We start from the raw sequence: 16,395 nt of genomic DNA on the forward strand, positions 1-16,395 counted from the left end.
ATCGTATCTTTCAGAGTATATGTAAAATCATGGCAGAGGTGGGTCCAAGATGGCTGCATAGGAAGACATTGAACTCACCTCCTCCCACCAACAAACTGAATATACACCTATATATAGAGCAACTCCTCTTAAGAACAACTGAGGGCTGGTTGAACAGCTTCTGCACAACAAACAAGAGAGACCACATAGAGAATGGTGGGAAACCACAGGAACTATTAGGAGCTTTGGGAGTTGTCTGGAATTAGAGGTGCTGCTGAATGTTATTGTTTACATTCCCCTTCCACTTAGATACTGTGAGTGGGAGTTCAGTCTCAATGCTCTAGCCAACCTGCAAGGCTGTCACAGTTTGCCCCTTATCACTGCAGCCAGCACATACTACAGCCTCAGCAAACTGGACCACCAGGGTGCCCCCAGTGTCACACAACTGGGGAAACCCTAGCCCAGTCCTGACCCAGCCGACCTTCAAGGGTACCCCCAGCATCTCTCTTAACCAGTTCGACTCCAACCAGACTCCCAAAGCCACATGGCACATATAGTCTACATAGAGACCACATCTACACAAGGCTACTGCTTCAAGTTTAAGAGAGGTAGCTGATTCATCTAATTCATAGAAGCAAAACCAGAAAGTCAAACAAAATTAGGAGATCAAGGAATATGTTCCAAATGAAAGAACAATCAAAACAAAACAAAACAAAAAAACAGAAACAAACCTCAATTAAACAGAGATAAGTAATTTGCCTGATAAATAATTCAAAGTAATGATCATAAGGATGCTCACTGAACTTGGGAAAAAAAATAGAGGAACACAGTGAGAATTTTAACAAAGAGTTAGAAAATATGAAAAAGAACCAATCAGAGCTGAAGAATACAATAACTGAAATGAAAAATGCACCAGAGGGAATCAACAGTAGATTAGCTAATACAAAAGTATGGTTTAGCAAACTGGAACGCAGAATAGTGGAAATGGCTCAGTCAAAACAACAAAAACAAACAAACAAAAAAACAGAACAAAACAAAACAACAAAAAAAGAATTAAAAAGAAAAATAAGGATAGTTTAATCAACTTCTGGTACAACATCAAGCATACTAATATTGGCATTATACAGGTCCCAGAAGGAGAAGAGAGAGATAAAGGGGCAGAAATGCTATTTAAAGAAATAAAGTCAGAAAACTCTCATAAACTGGTGAAGGAAACAGATAGTCAGATCTAGTAAGCACAGAGAGTTCCAAACAACATGAATCTAAAGACAGACACACCAAGACATATTACAATTAAAATGGCAAAAGTTAAAGATAAAGAGAGAAACTTGAGGCAACAAGAGGAAAACAACTAGTCACAAATAAAGTAAAACCCATAAGGCTATCAGCTGATTTTTCAGTGGAAACTTTTCAGGCCAGAAGGGAGTTGCAGGATATATTTCAAATGCTGATAGGAAATAACCTACAACCTAGAACTCTACCCAGTAAGTTTATCACTCAAATTTGAAGGAGAGATAATTTCCTAGACAATCAAAAACTAAAGGAGCCTATCACCAATAAAACAGCTTTAAAAGAAATGCTAAAGGGTCTTCTTCAAATAAAAAATAAAAGGCCATAACCAGAAATAAGAGACTACATAAAGGAAAAAAATATCAGTGGTGAAAGCAAATATAAAATAAAACCAGTAGATCAGCCACTTAAAAAGCTAGTAGAAAGGTTAACAGAAAAAAAAAGTGGCAAGAGCAATTATAACTACAATAAGAAGTTAGGGGATGCACAAAACAAAATAATCTCAAATATGATGTCGAAACATAAACCATGGGAGGGAGGGGGTAAAAATGCAGTGCTTTTAAAATGCATTCATACTTAAACGTCTGAGTTTAAAGTGGACACCTATAGATATAGATCAATATATATGAACCTTATGATAACCACAAACTAAGAACCTTCAAAAGACACACAATAAATAAAGAGAAAGGAATCCAAAGAATATCATGAAACCACAAGGGAAGAGATCAAGAAAATAAAAAAGGGACAGAAAGGAACTACAAAAACAGCCAAAAAATAATGAACAAATGGCAATAAGTATATACCTATCAATAATTCCTTTAAGTGGTAATAAAGGCTCTGATCAAAAGACAAAGGATGATGAATAGATTTTTAAAAAACATATAAGACCCTTCTGTGTGCTGCCTATAAAAGACTCACTTCATATAGAAAGACACACACAGATGAAAAGTGAAGGGGTGAAAAAAGATACTCCATGTAAATAGAAACAAAAAGAAAACTGGAGCAGCAATACTCATATTGAACAAAATAAACTTTAAAACAAGACCATAAAAATAGGCAAAGAAGGACACTACATAATGGTAAAGGGATCAATCAAAGAAGAGGGTATAACATTTATAAATACCTATGTACCCAACAGAGGAGCATCTAAATATATAAAGCACATATTAGCAGATATAAAGGGAGAAAATGACAGCTAATGACAATATTAGGGGATATTACCAATAGATAGAGACTTCCAAATATAAAATAAGTAAGGAAACAATGGCACTAAATGCCACATTAAACTGATGGATTAATAGATATATGTAGAACAGTTCATATAAGAACCACAGAGTATATATTCCTTTCAACTGCACATGAAACATTCTCCAGGACAGATCACATATTGAACCGCAAGGCAAGTCTCACTAAATTCAGGAAGACTGAAATCAAGCATCTTTTTCAACCACAATAGCATGAAACAAGAAATCAATTACAATTAGAAAACTGGGGGGAAAAAACATGGAGGCTAAACAACATGCTACTAAACAACCAATAGATGAAAGAGGAAATCACAGAGGAAATTTCAAACTATCTTGAGACAAATTAAAATGGAAACACAACATTCCAAAATGTATGGGATGCAGCAAAAGCAGTTCTATGAAGAAAGTTTTTAGCTATATAGGCCTATCTAAACAAACAAAATAAACAATATAACTTTACACTTAAAGGAACTAGATAAAGAAGAACAAACAAAAGCCAAAGTAAGTAGAAGGAAGAAAATAATAAAGATCAAAGTGGAAATAAATAAAAAAAAGATTTAAAAAGCAATAGAAAAGATAAATGAAACTAAGCTGTTTCTTTGAAAAAATAAACAAAATTAAGGAACCTTTATACAGACTCAAAAAAGAGAGAGTCCCAATAAATAAAATCACAAATGAAAGAGAAGTTACAACTGACACAACAGAACTTAAAAGGATCATTAGAGACTACAAAGAACAATTTACAAAAACAAATTGGACAACCTAGAAGAAATGAAAAATTCTTAGACACATACAACCTTCCAAATCGGAACCAGAAAGAAACAGAAAATCTGGACAGATGATTACTAATAAAGAAATTGAAGCAGTAATAGAAAAAAAAAAAAGAAACAAACTCCCAACAAAGAAAGTACAGGTCAGATGGCTTCATGAGTGAATTCTACGAAGCATTTAATGAAGAATTCACACTGATCATTCTCAAACTATTCCAAAAAAGTAAAGAGGATACAATACTTGTACACACATTCTACAAGGCCAGCATTAACCTAATACCAAAATCAGAGAAAGACACTACAAAAAAATAAATTTACAGGCCAATACCCCTGATGAACATCTATGCAAAATATCTCATTAAATATTAGAAAACAAAATTCAACACTACATTAAAAAAATTACCCACTTCTACCAAATGCAATGTATTCTAGGAATGCAAAGATGGTTCAATATCTGCAATTTAATCAATGTGATACACAACATTAACAAAACCAAAGATAAAATCATATGATCATATGACTAGATCTAGAAAAAGCATTTGACAAAATTTAACATCCATTTATGATAAAAACTCTCACAAAGTGGATATTGAGGGCACATACCTAAACATAATAAAGACTGTATATGTGAAACCCACAGTTAACATGATAGTCCATGATGAAAAGCTGAAAGCTTTTCCTCTAAAATCAGGGACAAGGATGTCCACTTTCACTATTATTTTCAGGATAGCCTTGGAAGTCCTAGGCACAGAAGTCAGACAAGAAAAAACAAGTAAAAGGCATCGCATTCAAATTGGAAAGGAAGAAGTATAACTGTCACTATTTGCAAGTGACATGATACTCTGTATAGAAAACCCTAAGGACTCTAGCCAAAAACTAATAAATGAATTCGGTAAAATTGCAGGATATGAAATTAATATACAGAAACTGGTTGCATTTCTATATACTAATAACAAATTATCAGGAGAAATTAAGAAAAAATCCAATTAGTCATTGCATCACAGAGAATAAAATATATCGGAGTAAATTTAACCAAGAAAGTGAAAGACCTACACTCTAAAAACCATAAGACATTGATGAAAGAAATTGAAGATGACACATAAATGAAATGATATTCTGTGTGCATGGATTAGAAGTAGTAATGTCATTAAAATGTCCATACATCCCAAAGAAATCTACAGATTCAATGGAATACCCATTAAAATACTAATGGCATTCTTTTCAGAACTATAACAAATAATCCTAAAATTTATATAGTCCATAAAATACCCTGAATAGCCAAAGCAATCTTGAGAAAGAACAAAGCTGGAAGTATCATGATCCCTGTTTTCCAACTACATTACAAATCTATAGCAATAAAAAAGTATGGTACTAGCACAACAACAGACACACAGATCAATACAACCGAATAGAGAACGCAGAAATGTAGTCAATTAATCTACAAAAGGAGGCAAGAATATACAATAGGTAAATGATAGTCTTTTCAATCCGTGGTGTTGGGAAAACTTGACAGATACATGCCAAAAAGTGAAACTGGACCACTCTCTTACACCACATACAAAAATAAACTCAAATGGATTAAAGTCTTAAATTGTAAAAGCTGTAACCATAAAACTCCAAATGAAAACATAGGCTATTCATTCTTTGACATCAGTCTTAGCAATATTTTTTGGATATGTAGTTTAGGGCAAAGACAGCAACACACACACACACACAGACACACACACACACACACACACACACACACAATGGAATACTATTCAGCAATAAAAAGAATGAAACCTTGCCATTTGTGACAGCAGGGATGGAACTAGAGGGTATTATCCTAAGTAAAATGAAAGAAAAACAAATATCATATGATTTCAGTTACATATGTAATCTAAAAAAAGAAAACAAATCAACAAACATTTTTTCCTTTTTTTCCATAAACTTCTGCTTAGCAGAGAGAACACTATAGAATTCATTTATTTCAAAGCAATGGTAACTTAAAAAAATTTTTGATCTAATAAAAAGGTGACCATAGTTTAGAATATTTATACTGCAATCATCCCAAAATGGCAGTTAAGTGTAGAGAGGAGGTTATTTTGAAAATAATTACTTTTAACAACTCAATTCTAACTATAATCTTAGAGAAAATATATATAAATGAATTGGAATGTGGACATTAAATAGTTACATAAATGTATAAAATATTGATCTGATTCAGTAATAATACAGTAACAAACAAAACAGAAGCAGACTCATAGATACAGAAAACAAACTGATGGTTGCCAGAGAGGAGTGAGGTGAGGGTATGAGTGAAAAAGTTAGAGGAAAATAAGAGGTACAAAGTTCCAGTTATAAAATAAATAAGCCATGGGGATGTAATGTACAGCACAGGAAATATAGTCAATAATATCATAACTTTGTTAGGTGACAGGTGGTTACTAGACATATTGTGGTGACCACATTGTAAGCTACATAAATATCAAATCACTATGCTGTACACCTGAAACTAATATAATGCTGTATGTCAACAATACTTTTACAAATATTTTATAACTAACTAACTAATTAACTGACTAAATAAATAAACAAAATCATGGCAAAGGAGAAATACTAAGGAATTTAAAGATCAAATGGAAAATGTGTGTATTTTACCCTGTAAATCTAATGTCCACTTAATATAACTACTGATATATATATATATATATATATATATATATATATATATATATATATATTTATTTATTTATTTATATATATCTCCAATAAATGTATATACATTTTAAGAGATGTTAACACTTTAATCAACATTGCTCAAGCAGAAGTGTCTGGATGTTGATAGTAACCACGTTGAGCACCTCTTGTAATTGCAGAAGTAAAATGTGACTTGTATTAATCTTTTGTTATTGGTATATGTTAATACAGTTTTTTTCCTTTCTTAAAATGTGTATACACGTTTTAGCTACACCTACACAGACACACACACACACACACACACACACACACATATATGAAAGAACAAATAATGAAAAAGAAAAAATGTATATATATCAGTGGTGCCAAAATCTATGTACACATTTTAAGGGACGTTAATCTATGTATTACTTTTCAAAGTTGAATTGAATTATGATAGCAACGTGTAGTATGACGTTGAAAGAAGCATGAGTGAAAGAAGAGGAGTTGGGAATTAATTTTTCAGTCTTAACAAGCACTGATCCTATGTTTTCAATGAAAAGTCTCAGCTGTACAACTTTCTGGGACTTCACAATGAAAGTAAATTTGCTACTCTCTTGAATGAAGTCTGGAATGACTGAACAAAATATTACAAAATAAAACCTTTATTACCTAGAAGTTGGCTCATATTTTTTGGACAAAGAGAGGAAAATGGCAAGAAAACAATTTGACCTTAAGAATGCAGTTTAAACAGACATTTCTACAGTCAAATTTGGAGACAGCAATTATTTCCCCCTATTTCCAAAAACTTTATCTTCAGCCATGAACACTTATGCCCTGGATGATAATCCTGAAGGCACTTTCACTCATGCTGTCACATTAGTATCAACTGTAAATAGCAATGTGTGATGGGATGCACATAGAATGCCAGTTGTCCACAATTCCTCCTCATGCAAAATGTTTCTCAGATTTAGAAAGACTCAGATATGCTTCAAACAACTGCCTCAGGAATCTGGGTGGGGATTTTTAATAGATTTAATATATGAACCAGATTTACATAGACTATGAACTTGCCTTTAATATATAATGAAAAAGACAGAGAACTGTTCTATATCTGATTTTTATCCCAAAAACTCTTCTCAATGTAAAATTAAAATGATTAAACAAATTATAGGTGAAAATGCTTTCCTTTTTTCCCCATAAACTTCTGCTTAGAAGAGAGAACACTATAGAATTCATTTATTTCAAAGCAATGGTAACTTAAAAAAATTTTTGATCTAATAAAAAGGTGACCATAGTTTAGAATATTTATACTGCAATCATCCCGAAATGGCTGGTAAGTGTAGAGAGGAGGTTATTTTGAAAATAATTACTTTTAACAACTCAATTCTAACTATAATCTTAGAGAAAATATATATAAATGAATTGGAATGTGGACATTAAATAGTTACATAAATGGATAAAATATTGATCTGATTCAGTAATAATACTGTGGGAATTATTCTATTCAGTAATAATACTGTGGGAATCATTCCCTTAGATTTGTTGTTTTTCTGAATACAGTATTTTCAGTAAAGCAATATTTTTAAATGAGAAAAATAAAAACAGAAATTAATTTAAAAGTTCATTGTTAATTAAGCTTACCAGGAAAGATGTTTATAAAAATTACGTTCATTGACTCTACTCCCTATGCTGTACTCCACATCCTGTCAATGGAATTGTAACAGCTGTATAGAATGTCAGAGGTGTAGTAAATTGGGAGAGGGGAGTTATCATTTTGTAGGGGTGTAAATGTCTCACTATTATATTGTTTTATTCACCTGAAACTAATAAAACAAAACAAAACAAAATTATGTTCAAAATACAATAAACTAAGCAGGTGTTTGCTAGTGTTTCTACATGTTGGTCACTGTAGTCATGTTGTAAGACCAGTTTTTATTAGTCTATCTCCATAATATTTTTTTGTTTTTATTTGATTTTTCTCAGTATCTGTGTCTGAGAAGCATAAGAGTTCAATAAAAAAATACTAATTATTTCAATAAATAATGAATGTAAATTGTCATCATTAGTGAACAATATAGTCTAATAGAAAATGTAAAAAAAAAACGCCGAAACATCACATGAATTTAGCCAATTATTCTAAGAATTTCTTCTTAAGACAACACACTTTGAGGTGATGTCCTTGTCTTGACTTTTTTTTTCCAGGATTTTTTCTAGCCTAATAGTACTGATATATGTTTTGTCTGGATTTTCTTTTTGAGGGGAGGTTTTTTTAGAAGGGGCTGCATAAGGAATTATGTTATAGACATTGGCAATTTTCCCAAAACAGGGCAACATTCCTCTCCAAAACAGTTTCTCACAAACTCTAAAGAAATCTTAGGAAACCACTGAATTGAGTCTAATCTCATAGCATTATTCCCTGCAATGCTTTAAAGTTGACACCTCATGTTGAAATTAGTAAATTGTGCAAAGTGCCTATATGTTTATGTGTTTGTTTCAGCTGAGAACATTAAGTACATATTTTGCATTAATTCTGCAGCTTTTATCTGTTTAAGATTTTGTACTTTGTTATTATGGAAGCAGCACATCTTCAACATTTTGTGGCACTAACTACCATTAAAAGTCATTTTATGACTCTCCAATCATTAAAACCTCAGTATTACTACAGTAGTGAAAAGAACTCTGCCTACTACCTGGGGATAATGCTACCATTATGCTAGAGTTTAATGGAGTAAGGATAAAGGCCAAACATAACATGGCCCTGTGTTTTATTCGACCCTGTGATCATTTAGCACTGGACTGGGAGTCCAGCACAGCTGTCAATTCTGACTTTCTAATGCACTCAGGAAAAGTATGCAACCAATATCCTGTTTCCTAAGCAGAAATTATTTAGGGAATTAGTTAAAACAAACAAACAAACAAAACAAAACAAAACAAAACTTGAGAGTTCTTTCTGCCTAAGTCGTCACCTCCAATGATTTTGGGATCAGCGGCCTAAAGGTAATATTTTAAAATAATAAATAAAATTTCAAAAATAAGAAAATAAAAAATCTAAAAACCATTTTAATTTTTCTTTCTTTTTTTTTTTTTTTTTTTTCAAATCTTGGCACAGAGAAGCGGGAAGTTACTTAGCACGGTTCCGGGTTTTCTCGCGCCCCGCCCTACCACAGCTACAGGCTTTTCGTCCCTGGGTCGGTCGGTCTTGCGGAGAGCAATCCCTGTCCATCCGACTGCGCTCTGCCCGCCCGCCGCGCATCTGCCCTTCTCTTCTGACTCCGCCCCGCATCTGTCCGGAACCGCCTCGCGTCTGAGCTGACCCAGTGCGCGTCTGCCAGTCAGTCCCTCCGGACCCGCCGCGAGTCTCAGGCTGCCGAAATCACCTCGCGTCACTCGGTCCGTACCCAGTGGGCATCTTGGGTATCTGGGCGGTCTCCGGTCCCCCGCGCGTGTGTGTGTCTGTCTGTCTCTCTGTCTGATCCGCCGCCTGCAGCCTGCCTGCCGGCCCAGCGCACCAAGTGCCCAGTCTGCCCTTTTGCTGACGTTGAGTGTGTGTAGCGGCCTTAGTTAGCTGGGAGCCCGCCTGAGACCCGCCAGGCAGCCAGCGGAGGAATACACGTTCGGCTCCTGCCCTTGTTGATGTAATTTTAAACCAACAGGAGCTCGAGGCCTATATTTATGCAGAAAACGGGTCGCGAGGCCTCAGCCTGCAATGCTAGATGTGGGGAGCCAGCCAGCTGCTTGATGATTCCTTACCATTTAACAGGGAAAGGGAAATATCTTTCCCACTAGCTTTTGAAACTGATTTTAAATCTGAATGGGTGGAAATTTTAAGTCCCTTGGGTAGAATAGATTCCTTAATGGGGTGCCTTTTTGTCTGATGCGTTTGTTCTGAGCCTGCTGACCAGGTGTTTCTGAACTTCATTTTCTCAGCCTCAACAGGGTTTCTGAGTCTGCTTTTAGCTTCCTTCGCCTTGGCTTTTTTTCTGTTCGTGAACAGTTGCTTGGCCCATAGCTTAGAGAAAGCAGCCTTTTTTTCTCTCCCAAGAGAGCCTCTTCCCTGTGCTCAGAGAGATGGGGAGTGGGGAACCTAATCCTGCTGGCAAGAAAAAGAAGTACCTCAAGGCTGCCCTGTATGTGGGTGACTTGGACCCAGATGTCACCGAGGACATGCTATATAAAAAGTTCAGGCCTGCTGGCCCTCTACGCTTCACGCGAATCTGTCGTGACCCGGTGACCCGCAGCCCCCTGGGCTATGGCTATGTTAACTTCCGCTTTCCTGCGGATGCTGAGTGGGCCCTGAACACCATGAATTTTGATTTGATTAATGGCAAACCATTCCGCCTCATGTGGTCTCAGCCAGATGACCGCTTAAGAAAGTCTGGAGTTGGAAATATATTCATCAAAAATCTGGACAAATCCATAGACAATAGGGCCCTTTTTTATTTATTTTCTGCTTTTGGGAACATTCTCTCCTGCAAAGTTGTATGTGATGACAATGGCTCTAAGGGTTATGCCTATGTGCACTTTGACAGCCTGGCGGCTGCCAATAGAGCCATCTGGCACATGAACGGAGTGCGGCTCAACAACCGCCAGGTGTATGTTGGCCGATTCAAATTTCCGGAAGAGCGGGCAGCTGAAGTCAGAACCAGGGATAGAGCAACTTTCACCAATGTTTTTGTTAAAAACTTTGGAGATGAAATGAATGATGAAAAACTGAAGGACATTTTCAGTGAGTATGGGCCAACTGAGAGTGTTAAGGTAATAAGAGATGCCAGTGGGAAATCTAAAGGCTTTGGATTTGTAAGATATGAGACACACGAGGCTGCCCAAAAGGCTGTGATGGACCTGCATGGAAAGTCCATCGATGGGAAAGTCCTATATGTAGGGAGAGCACAGAAGAAAATTGAACGTCTGGCTGAATTAAGGCGAAGATTTGAACGGCTGAGATTAAAAGAAAAAAGTCGGCCTCCAGGGGTGCCTATCTATATTAAGAACCTGGATGAGACCATCAATGATGAAAAACTGAAGGAGGAATTTTCTTCCTTTGGATCAATTAGCCGGGCCAAAGTGATGGTGGAAGTGGGGCAAGGCAAAGGGTTTGGTGTTGTCTGCTTCTCCTCTTTTGAAGAGGCTACCAAAGCAGTGGATGAGATGAATGGTCGCATAATGGGCTCCAAGCCCCTGCATGTCACCCTGGGCCAGGCCAGGCACAGGTGGTGAGAGTAAGAATGCTCAGTTTGTGTCAGCCTTAAGCTGGTGCCTACTTAGTTTGGGCTACTTTGTGATAAAATGTTATTTTATGCCAATTCACAGGTTTTTTTTAAGTGAATATTTTCTTTTGAAAAAAATGTGAAACTAGAAATCCTTGTTCATTTTAGTGAAAAACATAATTTCTAATTGTAAAACTGTCATTTTGTACTATTTTTTGATATAATATTCTTAGGAATATGGAGAATAAAGTTTATTCCTCCACACATTTTTTTTTCTAAATGGGTCAAGGTGAGATAGTTGATTGAGTATATTTTCTTCCTTATTTCAGTAATACTACTAAATTTGATTTCTTCAACGAAAATATTTCCAAAATGGTCCTTACTTCTGACTATATCACAGTGGAAAAGTCTAACTTGCTTTTTGAGAAATCAATAGTGCAGGGGAAAATGGATGTGATTCCAGTTGTCATTTGTGCATAATTTCACTTTAAATTATTACTTAATATAAATGAATATTCTTTTTAAAAGATGTGAGCTTTTTTCTTCCCTTTATTTATTTATATTATTTGCCTTTTAAAATATATATATTTTGGGTGTATCACACACTTAATAGTGGCTTTAACTAAGTGTTTGGAGTTTTCTTTAACTTCATACCCAGAGAAATAAGCATATTGATGTTTTCTCAATCAGTACCTTAGTAAACTAACACTTCAGGTATTAATTATTTAAATTATTAATTTCATCTTAAAAACCTTTCCTGAGAACTTTGATATTTGAGGACAGTCGAAGGAGCATTCTTACCACTCATTTTTTCTAAGGTCCTTTGTATGTATACTTGGATAATGTTAAATTAACAAGAAAGATGAATAACTGCACTGAATTGCCTTTACATATAGATAATTTTAAGATTCTACCTTCAGCTATTATTTTGTCAGTATGAAAGGTAAATAATACATATAAGGATGTTTAAAAAAACTACTTTAAAGAACATCTTCTATTAAACTTGTCATTACCACTTGTAAATTGTTGAATATGTCCATGTGATAATATTCACGCATGTTTTGAAGTTAAGAAAAAAATTGTCACTCTTGAATAAATCACATGCCTCCTCTATCACGAGAGCTATTAATCCATTACAGATCTCTTTCTGTCTGGTTGCTTGGAAGTTGTGACAAAATGTTCTCTTCTATGTTACAGTTATGTTGTTTAGCCTGTAATTTCTAGATTACAGATTTTCTGTATTTCACTTGCAGTTCCCTCTTCTTCCCACACATCTACCTTCCATCCATCTTACACTTTTATGTTTTCTTTGGACTGCCTTTCTTTTAATACACGCCAGTTCAAATCCATTTTGGAAGTAAAGAAATAAATAATTTATGTAAAATTTAAATTATTACTTTTTTAAAATATGATTCATTCATACCACAATCCTACCATAAGAAAATGTTTTGTCTTTATTCTCAGTTGGGTCTTATTGCTTTACATAGAAATATTCAGTTTTATACATAAATCAATATAAATATATAATTTGTTTACACTTTTGTTAGTAATTTGCCCACAAAATCGTGAGAATAAGCTGTCTTTATGTAATTATCTACAAATTACATGTATTTTCATCAAATATTTTCAAATGGAAATCGTTGTTGGTTTTTAATTTTAAACATAATACATGCTGATTGTAAAAAAATGTACACAATGCTAAAATTTATAAAGGAGGAAGTAAAATTACCACAGTTCAGAGATAACTGCTGTTAATATTTTCAGTATGTGCATATCCTCCTATGCCTTTTTTCCTATGTATACTGTTTTATAAACAAAAAGAAATATACTATATGTACTGTTACGTGTTTTTTTTTAAATTTTCAACTAAATCCTAACCATCTTTTCATGTCAATAAACATTGATCTGTATCATCATTTTAGTGACTGCATAGTATTCCATTGTGTGGATGTACTATAACTTCTCTAAGTAGTTCATTATTGAATAAGATTTATATGTTTTTCAATGTTTTCTACATTTGTAAACAATGCTGTGATGAACATCCTTGCTTAAAAATATTTTTGAGTTATATGAGCTTGAGAAAAAAATATAGCATGTAAAAACTTAAATCTACTAGAAAAATAAAAATGCAGATCATATTGATATATGTATCAAAATTTTGAAAAATGTTCAAGATATAGTCTTCATTTAAACTGAAAAAAGACAAACTAAGCTAATGGGATTTAATTTTTCATTGTTTATGAGCCTACTTGCTTTATATCGTTGTGATTAAAATATATGAAAATGCTGCAACTCCAAATAAAATTTAAAATAGTTACATTGGTAATTATTTACCATATGTACTCTCTATTATTTTTTACCCATTACCAGTTTTCATTTAAATTTATAAACCTGAAGTCTCGGTGTTAATCTAAAACCTTTACAAATGCTTTGATTCAGTATAAATCACTGAAGATCTAGAAGGTAAAAATCTTCAAGTATAAGCATTTAATACATTTCAGGAAATTATTTAAATATTTAAACTATTGCTGTTTTCAAAAAGTTAGCCAGTATAAAGAAAAGGAGTAATTAAAATATACCTAAGTACAGGTAAAATATACATGTTAGGACCCTGCAAAACGGTTTAAAGAACTCTGTAAATTGAGTTGGTGAAAAACAGGGGAAAGTTATAAAGGAAAGATAATCTCTATTTGAGCACAAACATCTGGGTACTTTTTCAATCTTGTATTTTTTATTTTCATTTACATTTAATAGACTCCTAATAATTAAGGCTTTCAGGGGGAAGCGAAACTACTGAAAAGCTTGAATGAGTTACCAAGCATTAAAAATAGGTTATTGTTCATTTCCTAGCTCAAGATAATTAGTAAAAATTGGTAAAACTATACTATCAATGATCAACTTAAGAATGGATTTTTAAATACAAGTATTTTTTGTTGGCTTTTTGTTTTTCTTTCTTTCTTTCTTTTAGCTTTTCAAAACAGTCACTTGTACAAACTTCAAATGTGCCCAGGGAGAAGAAAATTAAGAACTTGCTTTGTGATTACAAACCATCACATTAAAGATTATTTTGGGGAAGCTTTTCTGTACAGAAAGTTTCACCCATACTGGTGTCTTTCTGATTGAACCTTTGGTTAATGAGGAAAATAAAATGTTACATGCGTAAGTGATATTTTTCGCCCAGTGAAAAAAAGTAAGAATACTTATTTTTTAAGGGAATATTAAGAAATGGAGTGAATACCATCTTACCTATAAATAAATGGAAGGGAACAGTTAGAAATATATTAATAAATGACTGAATATAGATTATACAAATGTTCCCAGCACTTATGACAATACCTGGAATATAGTTAGCATTCCATGATTATTTGTTGAATTAAAGAATAAATAATCTATGGATCATGTTGTTTGCTTGTTTTCCAATTCTCAGTATTTGACAAGAGAAATGAGTTATTACAGATTAAGCCATTTTTATTAAATCTCATCCTATGAAGAAATAATTGAAAAGTGATTGGTTACACAGACTGTTTCCAACGTAGTATTACTGGTGACATAAACTCATGCTCATACTGTTAAGGTATTATCGATGCTTTCCCACTTCTCATGCTCTTTTTTTTTTTTTCATTATTGTTAAACACTTAAGTGATGAGCCTGTCTTAGACAAGGCTTCCTTTTTTTTTTTTTTTTTAATTATTGGGGTGACAATTGTCAGTAAAGTTACATAGATTTCAGGTGTACAACTCTGTACTACATCATCCACAAATCCCATTGTGTGTTCACCACCCAGAGTCCGTTTTCCTTCCCTCACTGTATATTTGATCCTCCTTACCCTCATCTCCCACCCAAGGCTTCTAATAATTGACATAACTTAAATAAGTCTATTTGTAGAGAAACTTTTTAAAATAAATTAATGGGATGTTGCTTCAAAACTGTTGCACAAGGTTTTGCTCCTACATTGAACCAAGTGATCACAATAATCCCTGAGAGACTAGTGCTTGTGCATGTGAAATGAATCGACTCTTACACATTTCAGGGTGTTATTTACCTCTCGTGAAGTGTAACCTAACAAATGGGTTCTTGGAGCCTCAAGAGAGTGAATATATCTGCTTGTCTCCAGGGGACCATGGGCAGTAGGTAGAAATAATCTAGCTGCCACTGGAAATCTGAGAAGACAAAGGCCTGACTGACTTCAACACAAACACTGAGGATAATAATGCCTATGAAACTTTAAACAACTAACTCCAAGTGCTTTCACCCTCACAAGTCAAAGTCAATTTTAAAAGTGCTCCCATTTGGCACAAAAAAGGATCCGAGTTCTCACTATATGTCTCATCAAATGTTTGTAGTTTAGTTTAATTAAAAATATATTTAGTGCTTTAGAGAGACTGCAAGAAAAAGGACGAGTGCTGATACTATATGGCACAACTGTCTTAACCATCAGAGTAAATTAGCTTTGTTTTAGAACTAATAGTATGTGAAACACCAGATGTTGGCATCTTTTGTATAAAAACAAGCCTCCTATTATGTAGAATAAATAACTTTACATCCTTTTGAGATTGAATTGAAACTTTCAAAAGGGTAGGTTATGCTTTTGAAAAATTAAGGACTTTTTAAATCAATATTTGGGGGCATTTAAAAAGTAATTTTAAACTAATTTACACGGAATGGCAAATAACTCTTTTTTTAAGTCTTTGAAAATTTGGGGTGGACTAAATCCCTGAATAGAACAGAGTGTAGTGCATGGCGGCCTGCAGGGTCTCTGGTCCCGCTCCCCACATAAGAAATCAGGATATGGTGAGGCCAAAAAGGAACACCCACGGAGCCATAGATAGGGGAGTCATACTACCACATTCTCGATGGCTGCTGGGTTGGAGACACAGGAAACAGGAGCCACACAATCCGCAAACCTCACTCTGCCACTTGCTAGCTCAGCCACCATCTTCTTGCCAGCCCCCATTTTCTGCTAGCATAGCCACGGCAGTTATATTAGTGGCCAATGGCTCACTGGATACAGCTGACGACCAACTAGCCACAGCTGATGGCCATCCAATCACAGTTGATGGCCATTTACTACCTGAGTGAGCACCTTTCCACGTGAGGCCAAGAGCCTGGAAATTGCCCTCCTGGCTCTCTCCCCACAGAGAGGAATTTGCAAGCTTTTCTTTTTCAGTGATTCAGGAAGCCCAAAATATATCCCTAATTGGTTTTCTTGCACAAAAATCTATTACACGTTAATGCCCTTAAATG

At 34.5% G+C, this 16,395-nt stretch overlaps 1 protein-coding gene across 1 annotated transcript; it reads left to right on the top strand.

The window, feature by feature from the left end:
• The first annotated feature begins 9,107 nt into the window (after window positions 1–9,107).
• On the top strand, window positions 9,108–13,468 carry PABPC5 (poly(A) binding protein cytoplasmic 5). Its single transcript, XM_019717426.3, has 2 exons — window positions 9,108–9,334; window positions 9,872–13,468. Exon 2 carries the CDS (start codon window positions 10,013–10,015, stop codon window positions 11,159–11,161), a length of 1,149 nt encoding a protein of 382 aa, XP_019572985.1. The 5' UTR covers window positions 9,108–9,334; window positions 9,872–10,012; the 3' UTR covers window positions 11,162–13,468.
• Window positions 13,469–16,395: the final 2,927 nt, after the last annotated feature.

Source organism: Rhinolophus sinicus, chromosome 18, assembly GCF_057876585.1.
Source record: "Rhinolophus sinicus isolate RSI-liver-muscle chromosome 18, RSI-T2T, whole genome shotgun sequence".
NCBI classification, from domain to species: domain Eukaryota; kingdom Metazoa; phylum Chordata; class Mammalia; order Chiroptera; family Rhinolophidae; genus Rhinolophus; species Rhinolophus sinicus.